This window comes from Aspergillus undulatus (genome assembly GCF_047715775.1).
Source record: "Aspergillus undulatus strain CBS 261.88 unplaced genomic scaffold BDV17scaffold_34, whole genome shotgun sequence".
Taxonomy (NCBI): Eukaryota; Fungi; Ascomycota; class Eurotiomycetes; order Eurotiales; family Aspergillaceae; genus Aspergillus; species Aspergillus undulatus.
Genome location: NW_027396638.1, coordinates 20,365 through 47,164, shown reverse-complemented (window position 1 = coordinate 47,164; position 26,800 = coordinate 20,365). Strand labels below are relative to the sequence as shown.

At 51.1% G+C, this 26,800-nt stretch overlaps 9 protein-coding genes across 9 annotated transcripts; 5 read left to right on the top strand and 4 right to left on the bottom strand.

Moving 5' to 3' along the window:
* Positions 1–351: 351 nt before the first annotated feature.
* On the top strand, positions 352–5,096 carry cef1 (putative cell division control protein (Cdc5); the record flags this gene model as incomplete). The annotated part of the gene is made up of 10 exons (XM_073760233.1): positions 352–377; positions 434–467; positions 550–890; positions 940–2,899; positions 3,207–3,307; positions 3,401–3,428; positions 3,513–3,577; positions 3,633–3,667; positions 3,723–4,882; positions 4,923–5,096. The coding sequence occupies 10 exons, from the start codon at positions 352–354 to the stop codon at positions 5,094–5,096; spliced, it is 3,924 nt and encodes a 1,307-aa protein (XP_073614204.1).
* Positions 5,097–5,450: 354 nt separating this feature from the next.
* Positions 5,451–10,660, bottom strand: BDV17DRAFT_266694 (uncharacterized protein). The gene is made up of 4 exons (XM_073758302.1): positions 10,406–10,660; positions 9,720–10,324; positions 9,497–9,667; positions 5,451–9,435 (listed from the first exon to the last, which is right to left on the bottom strand). Exons 2-4 carry the CDS (start codon positions 10,306–10,308, stop codon positions 6,146–6,148), a joined length of 4,050 nt encoding a protein of 1,349 aa, XP_073614203.1. The 5' UTR covers positions 10,309–10,324; positions 10,406–10,660; the 3' UTR covers positions 5,451–6,145.
* Positions 10,661–10,831: 171 nt separating this feature from the next.
* Positions 10,832–11,888, bottom strand: BDV17DRAFT_266691 (F1F0 ATP synthase subunit f). The gene is made up of 6 exons (XM_073758301.1): positions 11,860–11,888; positions 11,717–11,775; positions 11,630–11,644; positions 11,357–11,510; positions 11,233–11,298; positions 10,832–11,177 (listed from the first exon to the last, which is right to left on the bottom strand). The coding sequence occupies exons 2-6, from the start codon at positions 11,762–11,764 to the stop codon at positions 11,152–11,154; spliced, it is 309 nt and encodes a 102-aa protein (XP_073614202.1). The 5' UTR covers positions 11,765–11,775; positions 11,860–11,888; the 3' UTR covers positions 10,832–11,151.
* Positions 11,889–11,954: 66 nt separating this feature from the next.
* BDV17DRAFT_266689 (ETC complex I subunit) lies at positions 11,955–13,043 on the top strand. The gene is made up of 3 exons (XM_073758300.1): positions 11,955–12,316; positions 12,366–12,476; positions 12,529–13,043. Exons 1-3 carry the CDS (start codon positions 12,078–12,080, stop codon positions 12,836–12,838), a joined length of 660 nt encoding a protein of 219 aa, XP_073614201.1. The 5' UTR covers positions 11,955–12,077; the 3' UTR covers positions 12,839–13,043.
* A 601-nt stretch (positions 13,044–13,644) lies between these two features.
* Positions 13,645–15,522, top strand: BDV17DRAFT_266687 (deoxyhypusine monooxygenase). The gene is made up of 4 exons (XM_073758299.1): positions 13,645–14,280; positions 14,351–14,989; positions 15,046–15,277; positions 15,348–15,522. Exons 1-2 carry the CDS (start codon positions 13,803–13,805, stop codon positions 14,881–14,883), a joined length of 1,011 nt encoding a protein of 336 aa, XP_073614199.1. The 5' UTR covers positions 13,645–13,802; the 3' UTR covers positions 14,884–14,989; positions 15,046–15,277; positions 15,348–15,522.
* BDV17DRAFT_292587 (DNA-directed RNA polymerase I core subunit RPA12) lies at positions 14,971–15,462 on the bottom strand (the record flags this gene model as incomplete). Its single annotated transcript, XM_073762406.1, has 3 exons — positions 14,971–14,989; positions 15,046–15,277; positions 15,348–15,462. 3 exons carry the CDS (start codon positions 15,460–15,462, stop codon positions 14,971–14,973), a joined length of 366 nt encoding a protein of 121 aa, XP_073614200.1.
* Positions 15,523–15,692: 170 nt separating the features above from the next.
* Positions 15,693–21,545, top strand: BDV17DRAFT_126316 (putative sister chromatid cohesion protein Mis4). Its single transcript, XM_073754077.1, has 5 exons — positions 15,693–16,013; positions 16,072–16,261; positions 16,316–16,449; positions 16,506–18,504; positions 18,558–21,545. Exons 1-5 carry the CDS (start codon positions 15,851–15,853, stop codon positions 21,382–21,384), a joined length of 5,313 nt encoding a protein of 1,770 aa, XP_073614198.1. The 5' UTR covers positions 15,693–15,850; the 3' UTR covers positions 21,385–21,545.
* Positions 21,546–22,080: 535 nt separating this feature from the next.
* BDV17DRAFT_266683 (putative NADH-ubiquinone oxidoreductase 64 kDa subunit) lies at positions 22,081–24,707 on the top strand. The gene is made up of 4 exons (XM_073758298.1): positions 22,081–23,033; positions 23,089–23,580; positions 23,637–24,368; positions 24,461–24,707. The coding sequence occupies exons 1-4, from the start codon at positions 22,211–22,213 to the stop codon at positions 24,475–24,477; spliced, it is 2,064 nt and encodes a 687-aa protein (XP_073614197.1). The 5' UTR covers positions 22,081–22,210; the 3' UTR covers positions 24,478–24,707.
* A 15-nt stretch (positions 24,708–24,722) lies between these two features.
* BDV17DRAFT_266680 (uncharacterized protein) lies at positions 24,723–26,780 on the bottom strand. The gene is made up of 4 exons (XM_073758297.1): positions 26,492–26,780; positions 26,355–26,434; positions 25,985–26,177; positions 24,723–25,785 (listed from the first exon to the last, which is right to left on the bottom strand). The coding sequence occupies exons 1-4, from the start codon at positions 26,507–26,509 to the stop codon at positions 25,267–25,269; spliced, it is 810 nt and encodes a 269-aa protein (XP_073614196.1). The 5' UTR covers positions 26,510–26,780; the 3' UTR covers positions 24,723–25,266.
* Positions 26,781–26,800: the final 20 nt, after the last annotated feature.

Sequence of the window (26,800 nt, the reverse complement as noted above, 5' to 3'; positions counted from 1 at the left end):
CCCGGACCAAAGAACGGATAGAAAATCGAAAGTCCGACCCTTTTCTGGTGTTCGTAGAGTCGTAGATCTCTTGAACTTTTTTTTGTCTTTCCCGCCAAAAATCTGGGACTGCTTACATAACGGGGCGGGGAGGCTAGATTGCGCTTATCACGCTAACCCATTTTCGCGCCTATCGCGGACACTCATGATGAGCCTTCTTCATCGCTGCTCGCCGTCCATCTCCGCGTGAGCTGTTCTCGTCACCGGCCAGCTTGCACGTACTCGTCGCAGCTCATTGCGCCCAATTTTCAAAGAATTGTACTCGAGTCTCCTCGACCGGTATAACGACGGTCTCGTTGACCTTCAGCAACCATGCCGGTCGTCAAAGGAGGTGTTTGGTAAGTTCAAAAGTCACAAGTCATTAACTTCTAACCTTCCAGCTGACATTTTCTAGGACGAATATCGAGGACGAAGTCCTCCGGGCAGCGGTAAGCTGGCATTCGAAGATCTTATTTGATGGCTTTTTTGACGCGACATAACTGACATTCTCCGTTCTCCGTTCTCCGCTAGGTTTCGAAATACGGTCTAAATCAATGGGCGCGCGTATCTTCTCTCCTTGCCAGAAAGACGCCGAAGCAATGTAAAGCACGATGGATTGAATGGCTAGACCCCGGCATCAGGAAGGTGGAATGGTCTCGTGAGGAGGATGAAAAGCTGTTACATCTGGCCAAGTTGATGCCAACGCAATGGCGCACGATCGCGCCTATCGTGGGTCGCACGGCTACGCAGTGCTTGGAACGTTACCAGAAGCTTTTGGATGAAGCCGAAGCTCGTGAGAACGATGAACTCGGCTTGGGAGGTCCTGGTAACGAGGCTTCAGCGCCGAGCGCGGACGACGTCAGACGGTTACGGTATGTACAGAAGCGGACGTTCGGATTTACTATTGCTTACAACTTTTAGACCCGGTGAACTTGACCCCGATCCAGAATCTAAGCCTGCCCGCCCGGATACGATCGATCTTGATGAGGATGAGAAGGAAATGCTGAGCGAGGCTCGAGCGCGTCTGGCGAATACCCAGGGTAAGAAGGCAAAACGCAAGGCTAGAGAGCGGCAACTCGAGGAATCACGCCGACTTGCAGTACTTCAAAAGCGCCGTGAACTGAAAAATGCGGGTATCAACATCAAGATCGTTACCCGAAAAGCGGGCGAGATGGACTACAACGCGGATATTCCATTCGAAAAGCCAGCCGCGCCTGGATTCTACGACACTACCGAGGAAGAAGCCCGCAATGAGAGACAGCGAGAGATGTTTGACCCGAGGAAACAGCAACTTGCGAACAAGCGCAAAGGGGACCAGGACGAGGACCCCGAGCGGAAGAAGAGAAAGAACGATAAGAACAGTAACTCCGCCGCCTTCGCGGCCGCTGCTCGAGCAGGCCAGATGCAAAAGATTCGAGAGGCGGAACAGAGCAGCAAACGGAGAGCACTAGTCCTTCCTAGCCCCCAGGTCAGCGAAAGCGAAATGGAAGACATCATCAAGATGGGAATGGCCGGAGATAAAGCCAGCAAAATGGTGGATGATGAGGAAGGCCCCCGAGGTCTCATTGGAAATTACTCTGCCATGGTTGGAGGTACACCGATCCGGACACCTAGGGCTCCTCCGGAGGAGGATCACATTGCGAACGAAATTCGTAACATCAGAGCTCTAACTGAAACTCAATCCTCACTTTTGGGTGGAGAAAATACGCCCTTGCACGAGGGAGGGTCTTCTACGGGGTTCGATGGCATTGCTCCCCGCCGTCAACAGATTGTCACACCGAATCCTATGGCTACGCCTTTCCGACAAGGAGGCGCAGTTGGCGCGACACCAGTGCCTGGTGGTGTTGGCCCTGGGGCCACTCCTCTCCGGACACCTCGTGACCACTTCTCACTAAACCGGGAGGTTGGTGGTGGGCAGCTCGTCGGAAACACGCCTAGGGATATAAAGATGCAAGAGAACCTAGCGCGCCAAAGTATCCGTGGCAAGTTGGCGGCACTTCCCAAACCAAAGGAAACCGAGTGGGAGCTGGAGGAGATGCCTTCTGAAACGGCTGAGCCAACCGCAGCAGCGGAATACTCAGAGGAAGACTCGGCGGAGCGAGACAGGAGGGAAAGGGAAGCCCGGGAGCGCGCAGCTGAAGCCGAACACAAACGTCAGACGCAGGTTTACCAGCGCGCATTGCCCCGTCCTGTTGTGCTCGACATTGATGCATTAATGGAGCGGGCGTTGCATGTAACAGAGCCGATTACTGGCTTGATTGCCAAGGAGGCCGCTCTTCTGATTGCGAACGATGCGTGCAGATTCCCAGTCCCCGGTGCCAAGATCGAGGGCAAACCTCGAAAGTTGGAGAGGCTCGATGATAAGTGGCTAGCAGAGGCTCGTGCGGCCATTGCGGCAGAAGTTTCATCCTCCGGAAAGTTGCAAGATTGGACGCATGATTTTGATACGCAGTTGTCGTCAAGCCGCGACAACACTCTCCCTGGGCTTTCGAACTATGTCGACGACGAGGAAGAGGACGACTATCAGCAAGAACAGCGCATGATTGGCGTATTCGACAACGTGCAAGCCTCCCTCCTCGCAACCGCCGAGCAAGGAAACAAGCTTGAGAAGAAGCTGGCGTTGCACTATGGAGGATATCAGAATCGGGCAAAGATGCTCAGGACAAAGGTCACCGAAGCCCACACAGCCCTAGAAAAGTCGAAGGACGAACTAGACGCTTTCCGCACTCTTCAGATCTCGGAAGAGGCAGCGATCTCAAGGAGACTCGAGAAGCTACGAGAAGATGTAGCCTTTGTAATGCGAAGGGAACGAGAAGCACAGGAGCAGTACCGATCTAGAAAGGAGGAGCTGGACGAGCTGGTTACGGGCACTGGAGGCATGGTAAATGGTTGGCATTGAGAGCGAGATGCGGAAATGTGGAAGCCAGTCTAATACTATACAGTTGCGCAATGTATTTTATCATTATGGCTTTCATTCACTCTTGTAGACATTCATTGTAACTATTTACTACTTCGTAAACCTGACGCCAGAGCCAGGGAACTAAAAGCGGACAACCACAAAAGGCTGAAGGCGGTCTCTCCCGCCCCTTCCGACACTCAATCCTCTATCACCGCCACAAGACCTGGCTGAATTTTCATCGCAAGAGTCAACCGACAACAAGATTCCATCTCATTTCATCATCGTATAGACCAGAAGTCGCTTCTTGGGCACTATGGGTGTTCGAGATGTGGAGACCACCGGGACACCGGACCCCGTCGACAAGGGATTCACCACAGAAGACAACATCGTGTAAGTTTCAGAGGTCATAAAAATCGTCTAGATGTCATTTTATGGCTAGTTGACACTGGTTTTATCGGTCGCATCTGCTAACCAAAGAGCTAGGATCGGTATGAAGGCCATGGTCCACAAGGTGCGTTGTGCATCCCTTTTTGCTGGTCGCTTTTCGCGAACCATCACGTGATATTGTTGTATACAGAGGTTGACTTTCAAACAGGATGACCAGTTACGAAAAGCGGAGATCTTATCTGTCAAACCAAAACCAAGCGGTCGTGTATTCTAGTAAGCTGAATTGTCATGATTCTATACGGACGTTTGTCGCTGATCGTGGGTCCAGCGTTCATTATGTCGACTTTAATAAACGTCTTGATGGTACGTCCTCCGCTGGAACATGTACGGGAAGCGCAATACTAATGTTCTTACTTAGAATGGATTCCTGGCAACAGACTTGACCTGACCCAAGAAGTGGAATGGCCACAGCCCGAGAAGCCTGATAAGAAGAAAAGTGGCCCTGCCAACAAAGCTCCCAGCAAGAACAAGCGCGCGCGAGCTGGCAGCCGTGATGTCTCCGCCACTCCAGATCTTCTCACTGGCAAGAATGCTAACGTGGGCAAGGCCCCGCGCCCATCAAAGGCAGGCGGGAAGGAGAACCGTGGCGACGGGACACCCTTGAACCTGTCTATACTGGGCTCAGAAGCGGTTTCTGCGGAAGGGACCCCCAGGGCTGATTCTGAAGATATTGACATGATGGATGCGAGCGCTGCTGATGCCAAGGAGATCAAGGAGGACAAGAAGGCTATGGGCAAGGTGTCGCGCGAAGAAGAGATTGAGAGACTGCGTACCAGCGGAAGTATGACACAGAACCCGACAGAGATTCACCGAGTGCGAAACCTAGATCGGCTCCAGATGGGCAAGTTCGATATCGAGCCTTGGTACTTTTCTCCATACCCGGAGTCATTCTCTGAGGCAGATGTGATCTACATCGATGAGTTCTGTCTGAGCTACTTTGACAACAAGCGTGCCTTTGAACGACATCGCTCAAAGTGCACACTCACACATCCTCCTGGGAACGAGATTTACCGAGACGACAACATCTCGTTCTTCGAAGTAGACGGCCGTCGACAGCGAACATGGTGCCGCAATCTCTGTCTTCTCAGCAAACTATTCCTCGATCACAAAACCCTCTATTACGACGTCGATCCTTTCCTCTTCTACTGCATGTGCACTCGAGACGAGACCGGATGTCATCTTGTGGGCTACTTCTCCAAAGAGAAGGATTCTGCCGAAGGCTACAATCTTGCCTGTATCCTAACCCTACCTCAATACCAACGGCGCGGATTCGGAAGACTTCTCATCTCGTTCAGCTACGAGCTCAGCAAACGAGAAGGAAAGCTCGGTTCTCCGGAAAAGCCTCTTAGTGATCTTGGTCTACTCGGGTACCGTCAATACTGGCGCGAAACTCTAGTCGAGATTCTCATGGATACTGGGCGCGAAGCAGTAAGCGAGAACGAACTCGCGGTGCTGACATCAATGACCGAGAAAGACGTTCATGAGACATTGGTCACATACCGAATGCTTAGATATCATGTACGTCTCTTCCGGCTCCTGCGCCGTCACATTAAACCAGCTGACCGTTCCACAGAAAGGAAACTGGGTCATCGTACTCACAGACCAAGTTGTCGATGAGCGCAACAGGCGTTTAGAGAAAGAAAAGGTCAAGGGATCCCGCAAGATCGACCCCGCTCGACTCCAGTGGAAGCCTCCCGTGTTCACTGCTTCTAGTCGGACATGGAACTGGTGATGAAAGGATCGAGCGATGTTCAGCGTTTAGATCTTACTCCCTTGTTATCTTCTCTGCTCCCTCTACTTTTTCTATTGTTTTTATTTTTCATTTTTCCCCACGATCAGATTTTGTTTACTTATTATTCCAGCATTAGCAGGAGGAGCGGGCAAGGCGTTCATGGGGGCGATATACCTGGAGCTGGAGTTTTGGGCTTAGTCCTTGAGGATCTGTTGTTCGATATCAGAAATACCTACATACTCAAAAAATCTTTCACCTTCAACTAGCCGGATTACTGTTGATAATATCCTTTAGAATTCGTACATTCGTTAGCAAGCATACGTATGCTTGCAGGGTTAGCCGACGGTATCTGCGGAGTAATCGTGGAGTACCATTAGATAGACTCTACAAGCCTAGCTGGACATATGTATTTTTCACATAGAAATAAGGACCATTCTTATGCCATTTGCCTATGACCTAAATATTCTAAGTAGGCAGTATTTTCAATAGGAGACCATCAACAAGTCTTAATGAGTAATCGCATCCAGCGTTCTGTGTAGGGTATTTGAATCCTCTCAAATGGATCGAATCAACGATCTTGGCAGCCCGCAGAATCAGCATAGCATAGGATAGCAGAGTAACCTTAGCACCGCATAGCATGCATGAGTTGTATAGAGCCCCTCAAGACTGCATGTGATGGCTACTTTCAAAGCGAAGCTAATACTGGAGAAGGCGAAGACGAAGGCGAGAAGTGTAAGCCATATATGTAAGCCGGAGGCGATGGAAAAAATGAGGTAGGGAATATTGTACGGTAAGAACGACAACTAAAGAACATATGCTAGAGAATTGATTCCCGGCGCGAATTCCATCTGGTTCCCCAGCATGCGTAGCTCATTTCAATCAAAAACTCGATGTAAAGACCCGAAACCTGAAAAAGAATAGACTGACTGATGCTCGAGAGGTGACGGAGAGGTGGAGGAGATGAAGACTCAAATAGCTTTCTTATCTATTTCACTAGATAAGAGAGAGGCGTTTGAATTGGGGTGGGCAATGTGGCCTGTTCAACTGGCTTATTGAGATGAACTGGCGGGAGCGATGTCCCATGATGCCTTTCGAGGCTGGCGCTGCGTCTGATTGCTGCTGTTCGTTTGTTGAGGGGCAGTCTTCTTGTTATAGTTTGAGTTACTAGTCCCGTCTCGTGGCTTGGTGTTCTTGCGAGGTTTGAATGGAGCCTGTCCGCGTGGCCGAGGGTTAGGATGAAACCCGGGTTTCCGCGGGACAGTTATTGTCTTTGCCTCAACCGCACCAGGAAGACGGACGAATAGCTGAATGGATGAGCCATCCTTGTCACCGTGACCGAACCAGAAAGGCTCAACACTATGTACTTGCATTGATTTCAAGACCTTAGCGCGCAGCCGGGCTTGAGACGGTGCTGGTGCAGCTCTCCAGGCGGCAGGAGGAGCCATCGTGGGCACTCGTACAACAGGTAGGGAGCCAACTTCACGGTCCTCAAACATTGCCTCTGCTTCTTCGACTTGCCTCGCGGTTGGCTCACCATCACCTGACTGGGCTTCTCCATTGTACGGCAGCGAAACAGACACTGCTGCAATGTGCAGCTGCACATCAAGGGGCTCTTTCGACGCTGACGAAACCGCCAAGGCATTCCTTTTTTCTGGCACTGCGGTTTTCTTACCAAAGAGGGTGTTTATTCTCTCCTGCCAATTTGTGGGGCCAGAACGTGTATTCGCAGCAGCCATAGCAGCGAAGGTGGGTGGCGGAGGCGGTGGAACGACCACTTTTGGAGGAAGCTTCACAATTGGCTTTGGCGTAGGAAGATGTACTAGCGGTCGGCTCGAATCACCAAAGTATACTGGGTGAGTTGATACCTCTTCTGGAGGGGGTGGCGAAGGGCTTCGGAAAAAGTCCACTTCTTCATACACCGGCTTCCTGTGTTCCGTCACCTGGGGGAAGAATCGTGAACTGCGAACAGGGACGCTGACAATAGGACGTGCATGGGGTTCCGCGAAGGGAAGGGGGCCAACGGGGTGGTCAAGACCGGATAGAGGGTTTGGAATTGGAGGGTTTCCATCTGCCGACCTCGAAATACCGACAACTTGCCTCTGTCCAGCCTGGTCTCCTGAGCGAACTTGCCGCCAGGTCTCATTGAATGTGATCGGAAGTGACGGTTGACTTTCACGCATGGCGGCTTCATAACGCAAGTTCTCGTTTTCCTCCGCCTCGCGCTTCGTAGCAACAGCATGGAAGTCATGCCAAGCAGCGGTACGAGCTTCATGCTGCCGGTTCAAATGCTGCGCCCTTGGAGGCCCAATAGGTCCGGGGCGAGCAATCGGGCTCAATGAATCATAAGAAGCGTGCCTGGCTTCTGGAGACGGCAGCGGAGATATAGTTGCGCTTTCTTGAGCGGATCGCGTGGTGGTGGGAAACGGCTGTGAGCTAGGGGGAAGCGACGACTGATCCAAGCCAAGATGGTTCCGCAACGTTAAGTCCCTGAAATTTCCGAGGCCTTGCTCGAAGATGCCGTTGCCTAACGTCTTGTCGTTGCTCAAAGGTTTCCAGGGATTTGACAAGGCAGCAGGGCCAACAAGTTTGGGGTTGGCCGCCCAAGGTGTGGTAGTGTATGTTGGAGGTACATTAATGCCACCCCTCCATTGTGTGCTCTCCTCATCGACCTTCGCATCAGCAGCTGTATCTTCGACCGGGCGGGAAGGTTCCTGGGGTGCCGGAAGCCCGTTCGTCGGAGCTGCTTCGCCTTTAGGCTCCGAAACGCGCCTGGTATGATTCGCTGGAGCAGTCTTGTCTTGACTTCTTTCTCTCTCAATGAACCTTTTCACATTGTCTGGGTGATGGACCTTCATCATGCCATATTGTTTTGGTGCTCCCGAAGGTTCCGGCACAGGAGGCTTCGGGGGTGACTGAGCATGAGCAGTACTTGTCGTCTCAACCTTGCTAATTTCTGGTGATTCCTTGCTCTTGGATTTGGGTTTCTCAGGAGGGGGCCCCAGAGCTTCAAGCTTCTTTTGGATCCGTTCACGCTTCGCAGCTTCCTCTTTCTCCTCCTGTTCTATCCGTCGCTGCCGAGCCTCCATGCGCTTCTCCTTCATAATTCGCTCCTGCATAGCAACAGCATCCTCTTGCGGTGGTTGCGGCACTCCAGCTTGCCCATCGGCAACAGCAGGGGCAGTGGGAGGCTGACTTGCTCCAGAAGCCATATTGAGAGCTCCTCCTGGCGCAATGGTCGGTTCTCTATGAGGCCAAGAAGGCCCATGGCCGTGGCGCATGGGGGAGACGTCCCGTAATTGCGCCTCGCCAGGGAATTGCTCTCGTGCTTGAAAAGTTGGTTCGACCTTTCCATTTGCTTGAGAGCCGCGTCTAGCCTCAAATTGTCTTTGGGTTGCGTCAGGTCGACCGATTGACATCCGCCGACCAAAGCTTCCACTTCCGCCACTGACATTAGACGAAGTTCGACGGCGAGTCCAGTGTCCACCATCTTGCGCGCTCGTTCTGTGAGTCTGGAATGCAGCAGAAGGCTCTGCAGGCCCTGCATGCTCACCGGCTGCAGGCCGTTGCAGAACAGATGGGGCGCGGGAGCTTTGCTCGTTTCGATAGGCGCTGCCTTTCCTCGTTTCGGGTACAGGCTCATAACGTCCTGATCTAGAGTTAAAGAGTTCTCGCGTTCCCGGTTGTGTTTCCTTCCAAGAACGATTGAAGTCATCTGCTGCAATCTCTTTGGGAGCAATAGGCGCACTTGGGCCATCATGTGCTTTTACTTCCCTGAAAGAAGGCGGTCGGGCCTGGGGTTGAACTTGAACAGGTGGATTGACCGGAGACGCTCTATCGATAGGTGGGATTGGAGCCCAAGGCGATTTGGCCGGAGGAGCAGGGCTTGTAGAAGACGGGGCGTGTTTTTCGTTATTAGGCCCCTTTGCTGAGAGACCTGCAGTCCTCGATTGGCGTTCTGCATTAGCACCCAGCCGGAGGACAGTAGGATTTGGCCCAATAGACGTGACAGGCTTGGCGATGAACTTTGGAGGTTCCTCGGCCGTAGGTATTGGTTCTACCGGCGGCAATCCCTCCTTGGTTCCCATTGTTGCTTTGGTCGCGGGCGGTTGCGGAGCCGTCGAAACGGGCTCAGGATGAGTTTGCTCGCTCTTCAAGTCAGTCTTCGTCCCATCGTTCCATTCGATCGTGTCCGGAGCCCAGTCATCTTCATCGTCATCAATATCAGCCCATTTCGACTCGGTGCCACCACCGTCTTCCTGAATTCTTGAAGTCATATGGATTCCATATTGCTGCTTCAGCTCCTCATCAGTTAGATGTTTCGGGGGCGTTTGTTGAACCGCTATGAGGACAGACGGGTTAGAAAATACTCCGGCATAGCTTCACTAGTCAGGTTGCCATACGTCGATTCCTGTTCCAAACCTGGTTGGGATCAGGTCCGCCTCCCCCAAGCCTAGCGCCGCCCATGCCTGTTTTAGATAACGAATCACGCAAGCTGCTCGTCGTCTTCGCAACTAAGCGAGGCCGAGGGTTCTGTAAAGGTGTGCCCAATGGAGTCCCCGAGGACAAGGGAGCTATGTGATGTTAAGGTTCTGTTCTTGCTCAGTCTGGGCGACAAGTACGTACTCTTTTCAGGAACTTTAGTCACCGGAGGTGTGCCCGGCGCTCTAGGGACGGAGAATTTGGCGAAAGAAACTGGCTTGAAGGTCGTTGGTCGTTTGGTTGATCCAGCACGACTGTGAACTCTGCTTTCCGTTCGACTCGCATCCGACTCCGAGCCACCCTGCGACGCCGTATCCTCCCCGCCATCTGATGTAGATGTAATCCCATTCATTTCAAGTACCTTTGTAGCCACTGATCCCGGTCCTTGCTTCGATGCATCCTGTATCGGGGTAAGTTGAGGCTCTGGAAGCTGGTCCAGAACACTCACTGTCGACGTTTGCTCTTCGTATGTCTCTTTGTCACTGGCTTCCGTCGGTGTTTTCGTGCGCATTTTCTGATTCTCTGCGTTAACTTTCGTCTTCGTTTCGTTTGATGTTGTAGCGGTAGTGTTTATCTCCCCCTCGTCCCCTCCAGCAGGTTTCTTGTCGGTGGTGCTCGCAGGAACGTCGGAAGGCGAAGGATCGCCGCCCGACAGGGTCAGATTTACCACATCGTGGCCGTTCTGCTCTGCCATAACAATTCTCGAGTCTGCGCGGACACCGAGATGCGACATCTGTTAGACATGTGTTCTGAAACTGTAAATATGCAAGCACGGGGCGACTGGGGTTCTAGGAGCACGGATAGAAATAAAGGAAGGGCTCAGACGGTACCTATTGTTAAGGATCAAGAGTCGCCACGGTTGAACTGTGAGCTCAGCTGTTTGAGCAGTGAAAAGCTCCGAACGATCAAAAGGGCGGATAATGAAGAGGCTTGTGGAGCACAAGAACCGAGACTCGAGGGAATGACGGGTGACGGAGCGAGCTCTTAAGGACAAAGGCAACAGCCCACGGTATCCCGAAAGGGAGGTCACGATAAAGCGGCTCTGCTCTGAATTGATGATGATCGGGTGATGGCTGCAGTGACTGATGATGAGTGATGGTTCAGGTTCCCAAGACTAGGGTGGCTGCTTTCGGTTAGCGCGGGAAACGCCGCAGAGTGTTGCAAACCCTGTGGCTGGAGCCGCCGCGGAGGTGACAGCGAAGGAACCATGAATCATTTCATAGACTGATTCATTCAAGTCAGTCGATGGTTGATACTATTCACCAGTGCTTTACGAATTCTGCTACAGTAATGATATTGGATAGAATAGGTGGTGAGACTATCGTCCTTCCATCCAGCCTCAGACTCCTCCCTCTTAGCAACCGCGTCCGGCATTCCGAATTCAACCATATAGCTAGTTTCCGCACGTAGAAAACAGACAACGTACTGAGATTACTTCTTGAAAAGATCTGAGCATAGGAAATAATGTCACAGGGTGGGATTGCCAATATCACAGGTATTCTTCTACAACGGCTGCTTTCTAAGCCCACGATATATACACAAATCCCCCACACGTCCAGCACCAGTCGGGAGTAATTTAGTGGGGGTGGTTCTTGTGGTGGCCTGATATCTAGTTAGCTGGATTGATCATCATAAAGGAAGATGTGGAGGATCATACGCAGGTGGAAGTAGTACTCCATGCTGTAGCCGAGGATGAGGATACCACCGATGGCGTGGGCAAGGGCTATAAGAGTCAGTTGAATAAGTGATAGAGCACAAGACAACGGTTTATTATCACTTACGCGCAGCAGAGGGCTTGTCGCCGGTGAAGTAGCGGGCCTGGTAGCGTCCGATGAGGCCGGTGGGCTTAACCTTAGGAGCAGCACCACGGGGGAGCTTGGCGTAGAAGTTCACAACGCGGTCCATGCGAGCAGCATCCTTAGCAGCACCAATGGCCTTCGCAATTGTTAGTTATCTGGTGGTCAAAGAGATATCAAGGGAGGTTCATGTGTCGTCAAAACGGGGTGAACGTCATGGATCGGGTTCGGTAACTCGGGGGACACAGGTGGACTTACGTTGGGAGAAGCGATCTAAATTTGACAATTATCAGTAAATGCATTCTCAGAAAGCTTATATATCGAGTTTGTTCTGGAGCTTCTTACCTTGGGAGGGATCAAAGTCGAGAGACCTCGGCGGGCGATGTAGCTCATCTTTGCGCAGTCTGGCAGTGAAATGTTAGCGACCCGAATATGCACCAGATGTTGCAGATGGAGGCCGCATCCAATATACACATTAATCGTCTTACCTTGACGTGAGCGAATGAATCAAGAGAGTGGTGAGCGATAGAAGATGGGAGGAAGTGCCTGAGAAAGCGGGTTGTCGGAAGAGAACGTAGGGAGCCGCACACCACGCTAAACCAGATTGGGCTTTGCCTTCAGACCGGCAAGGTCGCAGTACCTCACCTCGTCAATCCACCCTCATCCTTGTTGCTCTGTTCCCACCACAACAGGCACAATTGACACAATGTCGCTCATGAGAGCTGGAAACATGGCCTGCGCTCGGGCGGGCAGGGTCATGGCATACCGCAACACCCGTATGCTCTCAGCAACTGCCTTCCGAGCTGACGGTCCCGTCAAGTCCGACCCTTCTGATGCGCCAACCACCCCCCTTTCGGAGAGCACATTGATTCGCAAGGAGACTCCTGCTGAGGCATTGACCCGTCACCAGCCTGACTACGATGCTACCATCGACCACGGCACCTCGTACGATCGCCCTTGCCCACTAAGTGGATAATGACTGACACGATTCAAGCAAATTCTCTCCCGTGCCCAAGCGTGTTATGGATGGCAGCGAGCCAGGCGAGACAGTCCCTGCTGCTGTTCTCTCTGGTGCTCCTACCGATCTTCAGGCTCGCACTGTCAGGTATAGGTCTAAAGCAAAAGCTTCCGATAGCAATGGCTAACAGCATTTCAAGGATCTACCGCCCCTCGAAGCCTGCTACACAGTCTGGAGACTGGCACACTCACCACTGGAGGATGGACTGGGATATTTTGCAGAAGGGTCACCGATGGGAGAACCCTCTGATGGGCTGGCAATCGTCCGCAGACTGCATGCAGGGCACACACATCAACTTCAAGTCAAAGGAAGACGCAATCCTGTTCGCGCAAAAGCAGGGCTACGAATATTTTGTTCAGGAGCCTAATGAGCGCAAGTTTGTTCCCAAGGCTTATGCCAACAACTTTATCTACGAGAACAGGAAGCTCAAGCATATCAGGACCAAATAAGCTTGTTTCTCTAATGCTTGTGTTTGTATATAACTGCTTATGGTCTTTGCATCCTTTCCAGAATTGAATGGGTTTGATTTGTTCTACTCGTACACTCGTACTGTCACCCTGAAGTGGGCAACCTGTTCATTTGACACAATTACGAAGTACGTCAAGGTTAAAGCCGATCTCAAGATTAAGCCGGAGACATGTTACATTCGATATAGTACCATTCACTAGATGCCGTATAAAACTATCAACACCAGAATCTACGTCTTATTGAGTCGACACTCACTGTGAATTACTACCGGATTTTGTACATTTTGTTCCCGCCAAGTTCGGTTTATTGAGTGTCTAGCAGTGTCTATCCCCGAAAATCTCATTCCGCGAAGATTTCTAACTAAGGAAAGACATGTGACGATACCCCTGCTGCTAGGAATGCTCATGCTTTCATTCAAGTCCGTGCTCCAGTACTTTTCACCAAGACAGAAGTATTGTCATGATATTAGGGCTTCTGGCATACTGCTTGCGGTTTGCTGTCAACTCCAGGCCAGGCACAAATCAGCTGGAGACCGCTGTCTTATAGATACGCAGATAGTGCTCAAGCTTATTTGCATGGTATGCTCACCCTGCGAAAATCTTTCCGGGCCAGAATGTCCCCATGTGAATCGTATCCAACCATTATGATACAATATTTCAGGCCCTGCATCAATGACATACTTTCATACAGACATCTAAGGATCTAATAACACAAAAACAAACTAGCTCCGAATAAACCAGGAACCAAGTAAAAAGATCAGATATCGTCCGACCCGGAACATTTGGCAGCAAAGCAGGCCTAGCCGCAGATTTAGACCCCGCCACCCCGCCAAAAAATTATTATCTGCGGCAGATAAGATCAAAAAAATCTACATCCCCCCTCTATGATTTAATCCTGTTCGACGTCGATAAAATTTTCCAATTACCTCCTCAAATTGTTGCAGAAATGGCCACAGACAATCTCGAAAACCCGGACATCACAGTCCAAACCCTCCGCACAGTCCTCACCTCCGAGACTGAACCACTCGCCCGTCGATTCCGCGCCCTGTTTTCGCTGAAGCACCTCGCGTGCCTGCAACCTCCCACCAAGAAGACCCTCCCCGCGATCCAGGCCATCGCTGCTGGCTTCGCGTCTCCTTCAGCTCTCCTCAAACATGAACTCGCATACTGCCTCGGTCAGACGCGGAACACTGATTCCTTGCCGTTCCTGCTTGACGTCGTGAAGGATACCCAGGAGGATACGATGTGTCGCCATGAGGCCGCAGAGGCCCTGGGTGCGCTGGGCTATGAGAGCAGCTTGGAGGTTCTGAAGCGGCTTCGGGACGATCAGACTGAGTCGGATGTTATTCGCGAGACATGCGACATTGCCGTGGACCGCATTATGTGGGAGCAGTCGGAGGCTAGGAAAGCTGAGAAGTTGAAGCCTAGGTATGTCCTTCGAAAGGATTATGCGACATTTGGTTGCGATTCTGTTGGTATATAGTCTAACATGTTCTAGTGATTTCACCTCAATTGACCCCGCCCCGCCGATGCCCTTGTCTGCGAAAGAACCTTCTATCCCTGACCTAGAGACGACGTTGCTCGATACGAAGCTGCCGTTGTTCGAAAGATACCGTGCCATGTTTGGCTTGCGCGATCTTGCCTCGCCTCCTGATCTCCCGACCGCCAAGGAAGCCGTTGAGTCTCTGGCAAAGGGCATGAAGGATCCGTCTGCGCTATTCCGCCATGAGATCGCATTCGTTTTCGGCCAGCTCTGCCACCCAGCTTCCGTTCCCAGTCTCACAGAAACTCTCAGCGATTTGAATGAGGTCGGCATGGTGCGGCACGAAGCCGCGGAGGCTCTTGGCAGTCTGGGTGATGTCGAGGGGGTAGAGGACACTTTGAAGAAGTTCCTGAACGACTCGGAAAAAGTCGTGAGAGACAGTATTATTGTGGCTCTTGATATGGCGGAGTATGAGAAATCTGGGGAGATCGAGTATGCGATTGTACCAGACTCTGGGAATCTTGCTGCGGTCCCCGCCGCTTGATTGACACAGTGATGGCCAACATTGGTAAATTGATCGCTTTCCAAATGCATAGATTATGAACAAAAAAAAAAAATAGAAAACGGGGTATTAATTGTTCGTGGTTTCCCTGCGCGGTGATTCAGTCTATGTACGAAGCTGACCGATGAGAGGGAGTGCCCATACTTGTAACCGCAAACACAGGTGTAAAACACCGTACTTCCTTCGTCTGCACTGCGCAGTTGGACGGTGGTGAAGTACATCTCCTTCCGACCACACTGTGGGCAGTCCTTCTCGGTCAAGGCTTCTGTTCTCTTATCGGCGGCAGTCAAAGTTTGAATCGCGGACCGCTTTGCGCGCAGCGCTGAGGGAAATGAGCTTGGTTTTGACTCGGAGACAATTGTTTTCGGAACGGTGTCTAATGGCAGAAGGAATTAGTATATCTCTTCACCTCGAGTCATAACCATTCACACGCTTCAGAAACTCACCTTTGTTCCGCGCTCCGCAAACGTCGCAGGTTAGAATTCTCGTCGGGTCTCCTACAGAGCCCTCAAGTAGAGAGCCACAGTCTGTGCAGAAGACCAGGGAGCCAATTGTCGACATATTGTTTTGTAGTTAGAGTAAAACCTTCCGTATATCAAGTTGCTTTTTCGCTCACTTTTTGCTCACTTTTTTTTTTCCGCGCGGGAAGATTTGCGGACGCACGGGCCATAGTCGGTGGACAAGAACTGTACATTAACGCTGGGCGGTCAGGGCGAGGCGGCAGCCGCAAGATCATAGTAGCGGTGCCTTAACATTTATTGTGTACTCAAACATCGGTTTGTCGACCTGTCGTTTGCCGTGTCTCTCGGAAATGAACGTCTGACGGGAGTGTATTTCGGTCTTGTGACTGATAGCCATGTCACTGAGCGAAGCATGTCGTTCCTGCTTTCGAATTCATCCTTCTCCCCAATCGATCTGCAGTGCTCCTTAAGGGACCACTGCTACCACCATGGATCAAAACTGGCGTCCAGCCGTGCAGGTCGTCATAAACAGCCAAGCGCACGCCCAAAATGGGAGTGCTAGGGCGCAATTTCAGCGCCGGGAGAGGCCATTAGCCGTGGAGGAGGCATTGCAGTACTCTCCTATGTACAGTGCCCCGGTCTTTGGATTGGGTGAGTTCACTAGACTATAGAAGGTCTATAATTTCAGAACTGATCATTTAATTTCTAGATTGCATACTGCGACCCGACGTTGGCAGACCCCCTACCACGACCTCGATCAATCATATCCTCCAGTCAGGCCGCTCTGCGCTGAACGATCTCAATGACGATATCCGATTCGGCCGTCACGAGTCGAGCCGTTTAGAGACATCTCGCGAGTATTTACAACATCTACTGGATGGGGATCAGTTGACTGAATTGTGGGCGAGCTCTATCTCTACTGTCTTCCTACACTGCTAACATTTAGTTACAAGCAAATTTAAACTTCCAACAGGAACCCGGAACCCCCCACCGTCACTCAGTGCCTCCCACGAATCGGCTCCGAGCAGTGATCTCCTCGGACCCTTCGCCAAAATGATGCTGGACTCAACAGATATAGCTTATCGATGTGAGACTCCGCTCCCTCATTTCCCAGGGTATGAAGCTTGGGCTGATGAGTGACAGATCCGACACCAGCAGATACGGACGATGGGACCCCGTTGAAGAAATCCAAATCCTCGAACAAGAAGCCCCCTCCGAACCACAAAATCGCCCCTAGTACTCCCCACCAGCCTGCACAACCCGCAAGCCAGCTCTCTGTCGTGATACCAGTCAAACCTGTGCCGAACACCGATGCATACAACCCTCTAAAGAAGAGGAACCTGAGTGCTGGTAGAGATGACAATCTAAAATCAATTCGGCTAAGAGCTCAGAAGGAGGAGGCTGATGCTGCTTTGGTCAAGTTGCAAGACCTTCTTCATGAGATATTCGAATCAGAGGATCAATTCGACCCAATTTTATCTGGTGCAACTCCAGATAGTGCGAATATGGCCTTCACTTCCCTTCAATCGCTGGAGGCCAGCAGCCCAGTTCTCTCCTCGGACGCTCACACCCGTCTCCAAAAGGCTATCAGAAAGGTAGTCAGCTTCAATAGGCTCCAAGACATTCCATCAGAGTATCTCAGTCGGATACAGAAACTTTGCGAGAGGCCAATTATTGCGGCCCAGGTGCCTGGTTTGAAATTAGAAGATGCTTCAGATGAATCAGCGACTCACGACTGGCTAAAGAAAATAGACGACATGCATAACGCCCTTCTCGCGGTCAACTCTCTTTTACAAACAATGTCTGGCTCTCAAACTGAAAGGGATCTTTGCCAGGAGGATCTGATTGAAGCCATCCCGAACCTCCTCAACCAGGTCTTCGACCACTGTGTCATACCAGCCGTTGAAGCTCGCCCCGGGGGAAAAGATGCGAAGTTTTTCGAGTTCTGTTCCCTTGAAAGACGCGCTATTGGTGGCGTTATCCAACAAAGTAAAAAGGTCCTCAGTCTCTTCGCCGATTTCCTCGCACGGGTCGATGTCTCAGAAGGGGCAATCAACGCAACTGAATTCTTCGCTGCGAAACTCATCTTCGTGGAGAACTCACATACGGAGAAGGATTCCGCCGTGGGTAGTCAGAAATATGAATCTGTTCGACGCGGAGCCATGGATGTCCTCGCTAAGATATTCTCGAAATATCCCGATCAACGCCCATTCATTCTTGATGAGATCTTAGTTTCTCTAGAAAAGCTTCCGTCTACCCGGCAAAGTGCCAGACAGTTCAAGCTCGCAGACGGCAAGAACATCCAACTTTTAACCGCCCTGGTCATGCAGCTCGTGCAAACGACAGCTCTAGATACTCCATCTCCCAGGTCGCGCGGGACTAAGCGTAAGATAGTGAAGTCGGAGGATAAGGACGAAGAATCCGATGAGGACGAGGCTGTTGATGACGATGATCAGTCAGATGTATCCTTGGAACGCCTTGCAGCGAAGGTCAATCGCCTGTACGATAATGCTCTGCGAAGCGCTCAGTATATTATCAAGTTCATTGTCCAACGAGCAATGACTTCCACCAAGACTGGCGATCAGCCATACAGAAATATTCTTGATCTCTTCACCGAGGATCTGATCGGAGTCTTAGGCTCTACAGACTGGCCTGCTGCCGAGCTGCTTCTTCGTATCATGGCATCTCACATGGTTAGCATCGCTGATCTCGACAAGAGCCCTGCCACGGCGAAGAGTATGGCTCTAGAGCTCCTGGGCTGGATGGGCTCCGCTATATCCGACCTCATCTCTACAGCACAGCACCTGCTCCCTGCCATGGAGGAGTCTGATTCTGAGCTCACAGACTCCCTCAAGCAACTATTCGACGATTATTCAACCCGTGCTCTACACCCGCAAGATCTCGTCGTCTCAGAGGGTCCATACCGGATGACTCTCGAATACTTCTTCAACGATCAGAATTCGAACAACTGGCAACTCGCCAGCGCCAGAGGTTTTTTCCTGGCTCAATGGGCGAAAACCTTTTGCTCCATATACTACAATTCGGAGAATAAGGATGAAATTACATACGATGATGCCACCGAGGATCTTGTCGATCTTATTGCAAAGCAGTTTTCCGATCCACTGTGGCTGGAGACACATAGGTACCTGCTGCAACGGACAAGCCATCATCGAGCTGATGCTAATACTTTTTTAGGAGATTCGACAAGATCTCGACCGCTCACGGAAAATTCGCGTACATCCTAACCGTCCTAAACTCGAGCTTTTGCAAGGCCTTTGATACGATTCTGAAAGTGCTTCTTAATTCAATCACGAGCGACCAAGCCAAAGTTCGAAGTCGCAGTCTGAAAAGTGTCATCTATATGCTTGAGAAGGACCCGAGTCTCCTCGACAGAGATGCTTCCGTCATGCGCGTGATTCTTCGTTGCGCAACGGATGCTTCGCCCATGGTCCGTGACTCTGCATTGTCGTTGATCGCCAAGTGCATTGTTCTTAAACCGAATCTCGAGGAGGATGGGTGTCGAAGCATCTTGGCCTGCGCTGGTGATCCAGCAGCCGGTGTCAGAAAACGGTGCATTGGACTGCTCAAGGACATATACCTGAAGACCTCACGCACTGAACTCAAGATGGCTATTTTGGATAGCTTTCTCCAGCGGACTGTCGACCTTGAGGAGGGTGTAGCGACTTTGGCGCGTCAGACATTCGAGGAGATCTGGCTCACTCCGTTCCATGACCTGATTGACTCGGCTCAAGATGCGCCCAAACTGAAAGTTGGGCTTGCAGAAAGAGTCACGCTGTTCGTCCATCTAGTGAGCAGGAGTGATACGGCTCTTGACTCACTTGGCGCCTGCTTAGGAAAATTGTTGTCTGACTCTAAATCTTCTTCCTTGAATTTCAAGGTGTGCAAAGCGATGGTTGCCACAATGTTCGAGAAAATGATTGAAGGCAACGAAGCTTCAAGCAAAGACCTTCAGCAATCTCTGCTGCAAACAATGACGGTATTTGCCAAAACGAACCCGAAGTTACTGCGCCCAGATCAACTAGAGGCCCTCCATCCTTATATTGGGCATCTTGCGACAGCGGAGGATCTGTTCTTGTTCCGCTCCGTAGTGGTCATCTACCGATGCGTTCTGCCATACCTATCGAATGCTCATAATACACTCCTGAAGGAAGTTCAGAATGATCTCTTCAAAAGCGTGGCAAAACTCGCGCGTTCGGAGCTCAACGAGGTCATGGCCTGTCTGTGGACTATCAACGGGGTACTCCAAAATACAGACCGCCTCGTCAAACTCACCATTTCTGTTCTGAAGCCGATACAGCATTACAAGAACGTCAATCTCTCAGCTGACAACAATACTGCTGTTTCAGCGAGGGCCAAAAGCTATATACGAATCGCAGGGTGTGTTGGCCGACATTGTGATCTCGAGAAATATGAACCACACTTCAAGAACGCATTTCCGTCATGGAAAGGCGGCTCTGTCGCCGGTCTCATGGTCGACTCGATCATCCCCTTCACCCTGTCAAAGCAGCCGGTTGAGGTTCGCGTTATGGCTCTCGAAAGTTTAGGTTCTATTTGTCAGTCATGGCCTGCGCATTACGGTCGTGAAGAGTCAAGACGTGTTCTAGCCGCAGTATTCAACGAAGAGAACCCTAGCCTTCAGAACATTGTTTTGAAGTCATTCTCAGACTTCTTCGCGATGCATGAAGGCAAGGCAGAAAAGTCCATTGTTCCCGTCGCCGAAGTCGCAGACCAGGAAAACACGACTAGGCTAAGCGGCTCACTAAAAGCCAGCGACAATGACGGAGCCGCGGCGTTGATTGCCCAGCACTTTCTGAAGAATATGCTTCGAGTCGCGCAATCTCGGCAGGACTCGTATGCCTTGACGGCCATTGAGTTGATTGCCAGTATCAATCGCCAGGGTCTCGTCCACCCCAAAGAGTGTGCTGGGGTTTTGGTTTCTTTAGAAACATCCACTGTCCCAGCGATTGCTAAAGTGGCGTACGAAACGCACAAGATGCTGCATCAGCAATACGAATCTATGTTCGAGAGAGAATACATGCGTGCTGTTCAGGAGGCCTTTTACTATCAGCGCGATGTCGTCGGAGATTGCGCTGGCGCTCTAGCCCGGCCATATGTCGCCAAGCTAGCGCCTCTATTCGACATCGTCAAGATCAGTAACAGCCGGTACCAGAAGAAATTCCTCTCTAATTTATGTTCCAAGGTGAATTTCGAGTTGAAGAGGCTCGATTCCAGTGGCAAACCTCCGGAGCATCTTCTCCTTTCCCGCTTTATAGCTCAGAACCTGGCGTTCTTCGATTACAACCAGCTTGCTGAACTTATGGCGACTATCGGCTGCATGGAGCGCATTGTTTCTGCGACAGGAACTATTGTAGCCCATACCATTGAGACGGAGATATTCCCTCCTAAACAGGAAGCGCCTGCGCCACAAGGAGACGGTACATCTATGCCGACGGCACCGGAGGCTACAGATATCATGCCTCTCCAAAACATCAACCCGGCGACACTTCGGCATCTTACTGTTGCAGCTGCTTCATTATCCATGCTGTGGGAGGCGAGAACCTACCTTCGTCGCCTGTACGGTGTCGCTATTCACGTCCGGAACAAGAACGAAAAGAGCGCCGCCAAGGAGCTCAACAAATCCGCCACCAAGGTACAAGGGGTCAACGGTGATAAAATCTGGGAGGCCATCGCCCGGAACATGTCAGCTCTAGATAGCGAGCAGAATATGGTCGAAATGTGCCGCGAATTCGCCACATTGCTTTCCATCGACGAGGAATTCAAGATTGGGGAAGCTGATGATGCTGAAGGGGACAGTCTCGACGCAATCGGCGAGCCCGATGACGCTCCGGCGAACTGGGTTGCTGGACAACGACCGGCAAAGCGCAAGAGCTCGGTGTCAAGTCAGAGCGCGCCGAAACGCCCCCGAGGCCGAAAGCCAGGCTCCGGCAAGAAGCGAAGCAGTGCAAGCGCTACACCAGATGCAGATGGGGACCTGGAGTAGACGTCCTACAAATTAAGACCTACACGACATGTATTTTGGCTGTTTTCTGCAGGTATTAGACGGTGCATATTGGGGAAACGGAAAACGGCGTTCGAGACAGGCAGGGCTTGTATTTCATATTTGAGTCTCATGATGGCGTGGACATGATCTTGCCTTTTGTTCTTTCTTGTACTTGGCCCAGTGCCCTTTCTTCTGCTACCATACTTATTTATGATGGGTCCTTTATCTCTAGCCCGTTTAATCCATCGTCTATATTCCGAACGAGCGCGCTGCTATTCTTCCGTTAATCGGACATCAGTTCAAAGCTAGGAGCGAGAAACGGATGCTTTTACTCTATATAAATGTACTAGTTTCATCGCTGCGGCCCCTGCCTTTACCACAACGGGGTGAATTGTATTGCCCGGAGAGAGGACTAGGTATAGGGCGACTGGCGAGGGCACAAATTGGGTCAATCAGTCCATGCCGGATCGCACGGGCAGCGCAGGGCCACTGGGCCAGAGCTGGGATTGAGGAAGATCGGAAGAATTTCCACGTAATTAGACTGCACTAAACTCACTCTGGCTTAGCAGGGCATCTCATGTAGGTGGAGCAGGCCAGAATGCTTGGTCGGCGGCAGAATGACGTTGCCAGGCAAGGAACTTTGAACCGTTCTAGCCGTCCACACGAACTCACTGACAGCTCATCCACACGACACCAATTCTCTTCTTCTGCTCTTCACTCTTTTGTTCTCTCTCTCTGCTCCCGCTAGTATTATTATTATCGTGGCGTTGACCGTCAAAATCCTCCTGTCTCTCCTCTCCCTTTCCTCTCCATCCTGCGTTGAGCCATGAGCGCCGCGCTGCTGGCGGGCCGTCCGGACGCCCTGGCGCTGAGAAGGATCGGGCTTCTTTCGCGCAGACTTTATGCTTCAAATACTTCAATATCATTTAGATTTACGACGGGACGGTCAGCATACCACACAAATCCCAAATCTATACCACAATGTCTCTCTTCACGTGCCTTCTTTAACCCCCAATATCCCATCCGACGCAAGTCCACCGCAACACCACAGGACAATGAACCTCTCCAGAAATCACGCATCCGAAACATCATAGTCAAGACCTTCGCGGCCTGCGGCTTCTTTATTGTGATGAGCAGTGCGGCCGTGGTAGCCTTCTTCATCTACGATGCGACTACATACCGCGAACACTCAACTGCAGAAGCCATTCCGGTCTCGGAATTGGCTCTCAACCCACGCCGTGGAGGACCAAAGAACCTACCCATTGCGGAGGTGCTCGTGGGCGATTACGACTCAGAGGCAATGCAGGGTCAAACGAATAAGCCGCGGCTGGTGATTCTAGGTACGGGCTGGGGTAGCGTTGCCCTGCTCAAGCAGCTTAATCCTGGTGATTATCATGTTACTGTGGTTTCTCCGACGAATTACTTCCTGTTTACGCCTATGTTGCCCTCCGCGACTGTTGGGACGCTTGGGTTGAGGTCGCTTGTTGAGCCGGTCCGTCGCATTGTCCAGCGAGTTCATGGGCACTTCCTCAAGGGTGAGGCTGTGGATGTTGAGTTCTCGGAGAAGCTGGTCGAGATTACCCAAACGAATAACAAGGGGGAGAAAGAGCAGTTCTATCTGCCTTATGACAAGCTTGTAGTCGGCGTTGGTAAGTGTGCATGTCCAGCCATTGCAGGGTGCGTTAACCTATTTACTTTCCCTAGGCTGCGTTACGAATCCCCATGGTGTAAAGGGTCTTGAGAACTGTCACTTCTTGAAATCTATTGATGACGCTCGCCGAATTAAGAACCAGGTGCTGGATAACATGGAACTCGCATGTCTGCCAACGACTTCGGATGAGGAGCGCAAACGTCTGCTGTCCTTTGTTGTTTGCGGTGGAGGCCCGACTGGTGTTGAATTCGCGTCGGAGCTGTTCGATCTCCTCAACGAGGACCTGCTGTATTCGTTCCCTAAGATTCTCCGAAACGAGATCTCAGTGCACATTATTCAGAGTCGCAGCCATATTCTCAACACATACGATGAGGCTCTCTCGAAATTTGCAGAGGCTCGCTTTGCCAGAGATGACGTCGATGTCCTGACGAACGCAAGAGTCAAGGAAGTCCGCGAGGACAGGGTGGTCTTCAGCCAAATAGAGGACGGCAAGACCGTAGTCAAGGAAATCCCTATGGGCTTCTGTCTATGGTCAACCGGTGTCGGTAAGCAGGTTCCATCTGGCATCCATCATCCGTCAATGTGCTAATTGACATGATAGCCCGCGCTGAATTCTGCGAAAAAATCTCGAAAAAGCTCGAAGCTCAGAACAACAAGCACGCCCTAGAAACCGACTCCCACCTCCGCCTCATCGGCGCTCCCCTCGGCGACGTCTACGCCATGGGCGACTGCTCCACAGTCCAGAACAAAATCGCCGACCACATCCTCTCCTTCCTCCGCACCATCGCCTGGGAAAAGGGCAAAGACCCCCAAAAGGTCCACCTCACATTCCGCGAATGGCACGACGTCGCCGCCCGCGTGAAGAAACGCTTCCCCCAAGCCTCCAACCACCTCCGCCGCGTCGATAGACTCTTCGAACAATACGACAAGGACCACTCAGGCACCCTCGACTTCGAAGAACTCTCCGAACTCCTCCACCAAATCGACACGAAACTCACCTCCCTCCCCGCCACCGCCCAACGCGCAAACCAACAGGGCGCGTACCTCGGCCTCAAGCTCACGAAAATGGCTGCCGCCATGCCCGGCATGCAAGCTAATGAGATTGACCACGGCGATCTCGATGAGGCCGTCTACAAGGCTTTCAAGTACAGACATCTCGGCAGTCTGGCGTATATTAGCAACGCGGCTATCTTTGACTTTGGTGGCCTGAACTTCGGCGGTGGTGTCTTGGCTATGTATCTCTGGCGCAGCGTCTACTTTGCTGAGAGTGTTAGTCTGCGCACACGGGTTATGCTTGCTATGGACTGGGCTAAGAGGTCGCTTTTTGGAAGAGGTATGCTTTCTTTTTCTTCCCTTCTCCTTTTAACTTCCTTTCTCCTCTCCTTGTAGCCGGGGCGACTTAACTGTGACTAACCTATCGAACAGATCTCATGAGCTTCTAATCTTGTTCTTATTTTGTCTAAGAGCTATATGTACAACTGGGCCTAACTCTAAACCGTATATATTTGCAAGGAGGTTGTTCAGGACCGATTGGATTGACACTTTTGATGGGCAGTTATCCTGTCCTTGTCATGTTTGTTTAGCTAGATAGATGGTTGGCTAGAGGTTACTACAGTACTACTAATTAGATGTTACGAATATTCACTGATTGGAATAAATAATCATCTTGGAATCGTTGAGTTTCTTCGTCGTCCAGACAGTGATGTATTCTTATACAGCTAGGACCTCGGGAGTAGGCCATACCTATCAAGGTTCCTTTTGCAGAAGTTGGTTTATGACATGAAAGGTAGAGGTAAATATCAAACTATATAGTTCAGTTGTTCACCGTATCGAAGGTGCACATCCAGACCAGCCTACGCTGAGTTTATATATCGTCTCGACCTCTTGGACCAGGTCATTCCGTCCATGTATTCGAACATTGCCTAGTTGTTGTCCAAAGCCCAAGTAGCAGTCTGAACCGAGTGACGCAAAGCACGGCTCGCATGACTTGTGAATTCTCGCAGGCGAATTACCCAGACAGTTAACTACTACCATGGACGAGTACTTAGGAAAGGAACCAAGAGTGAGGCACATGAGACGTGAATGTCAAATCCGTAGTATTCCGGCTAATCGAGGATGCTAAGAGTCAAGACCGACATCGTTCCAAACGCCTAGGCTGAACAGAGATCGAGGTTCGCAATACTAAGGTGATAATGTACTCCGCAGGTGTGCTTAGTGACAGGCCCAGCCGGTCATGAGATCATCGGGTCAACGTCCCCGTTGTTGGTCATTACAGTATCGTTAGAGGCGCCATTCTGGCTGCTTGCTGTGTCTCGGGCGGAATTACTATTGTTGGATTCCCCGAGCCCAAGATCCAGCTTGTCAGGGATATCCTTCTTAGCCTCTCGGGCTTTTTGCTCCGCCCAGGCGTACAACCTGACGAAGTCGCACAGCAGTGCTTCTGTACGAGCGCCTTGGTCTTGCAGTATAGCTGCGTTGACCTTGGCATATATATCCCTACGCAAATCGGAATGAAGAAGAGGAGCTAGTGAGGGTGTTAGGTTCTCCTTGGGGAAGATGAGAAGCGCCAGCGTCTTCTCAAGATCCTCGAGGAATTGGGGATTTGTTGGTGCCCGTGGAGCAAGCTGAGAGGTAGCGAACTCGAGCGCAGGTGTGATGTCTCCGTCCGGACTGGATGTGCAGGAACGTATCAACTCCACGAGCTGCAAGCGTAGTAACGCGAAGTGCAAAGATGGGTTTTCATCTAATATCTGCATTGACGAGTCAGCAACTGACCCAACCAAAGCAATGGCAGGAAACAATGATTTTGTATGCTTGTTGATCATACTGAGGACTGAAGTGATGTTTGTTTATCAACAAAACCCAGAAGGGTAGTTCTGAGTGGTGCATGAAAACTTGGTCTAATCATAACAAGGGGCCGGTAACGGTGCAAAACGGGAAAGTTCTTACCTGAGGATTGAGCTCGTTGATTTTCTCAATTGCATCCTTGATGTTCCCCGAATATATGGCGGTTCTGATTTCAACCCGTTCCTGAATGGAATCAACATCCATCTGCTGGATGTTGGCCTCAAGCGCAAACTTCTGAGCAGCGGCTGGATAACCATTGGTCACTAGGTAGTCCATCACAAGCCTGTTCATATCGCTTCATGACGTTAGCAGCCGAATAGCAACGATGAGCGAGCAAAATCAGACGAGTAGGCAACGGGTCAGAAACACAAGTTAACATGTTCTCCTCAAGTATTTTTTTCAGAGAGATTCCCAACTTGAATATGAAAGCATCATTGAAGAGCAGGAAGATTGCGCGAAGGGAGGAACGTACGTCTTGGATGGTTTGACCTCGTCGACCTTGCGCTCGAAGTGGTGCCATGCTGGCGTTGATGTTGAGGAAGTGGGAGACACCTGCTGCCCGTGTTAAAAAGCGGCAAACACGGTTGCATCAGACGCCGAGAGGCATACGTAATTAGCAGATGACATGATGGCAAGATAGAGGAGTGAATCCTGGGACTATCAAGTGCCCTGGTACTAAATCATAGACCGCCTGTGAAGATGGAGAGCTTCGCAGACGGGAGCCATGAGGTTTCTGGACAGGGAAGAGAGAGAAGAAGAGGAGCAGAAGAAGAAAAGAGGTGAAAAAGGAAGTGGTGAGGAGTCTGTCACATGACTCTGTCAGCAAGCGAAAGCTCATGCCCCACCCCTAGTCCGCATTGGTCCAAGCGTGAGTTGCAGCTCATTCTGCATTCATTGCCGTTGATCCCGGATGCAGAC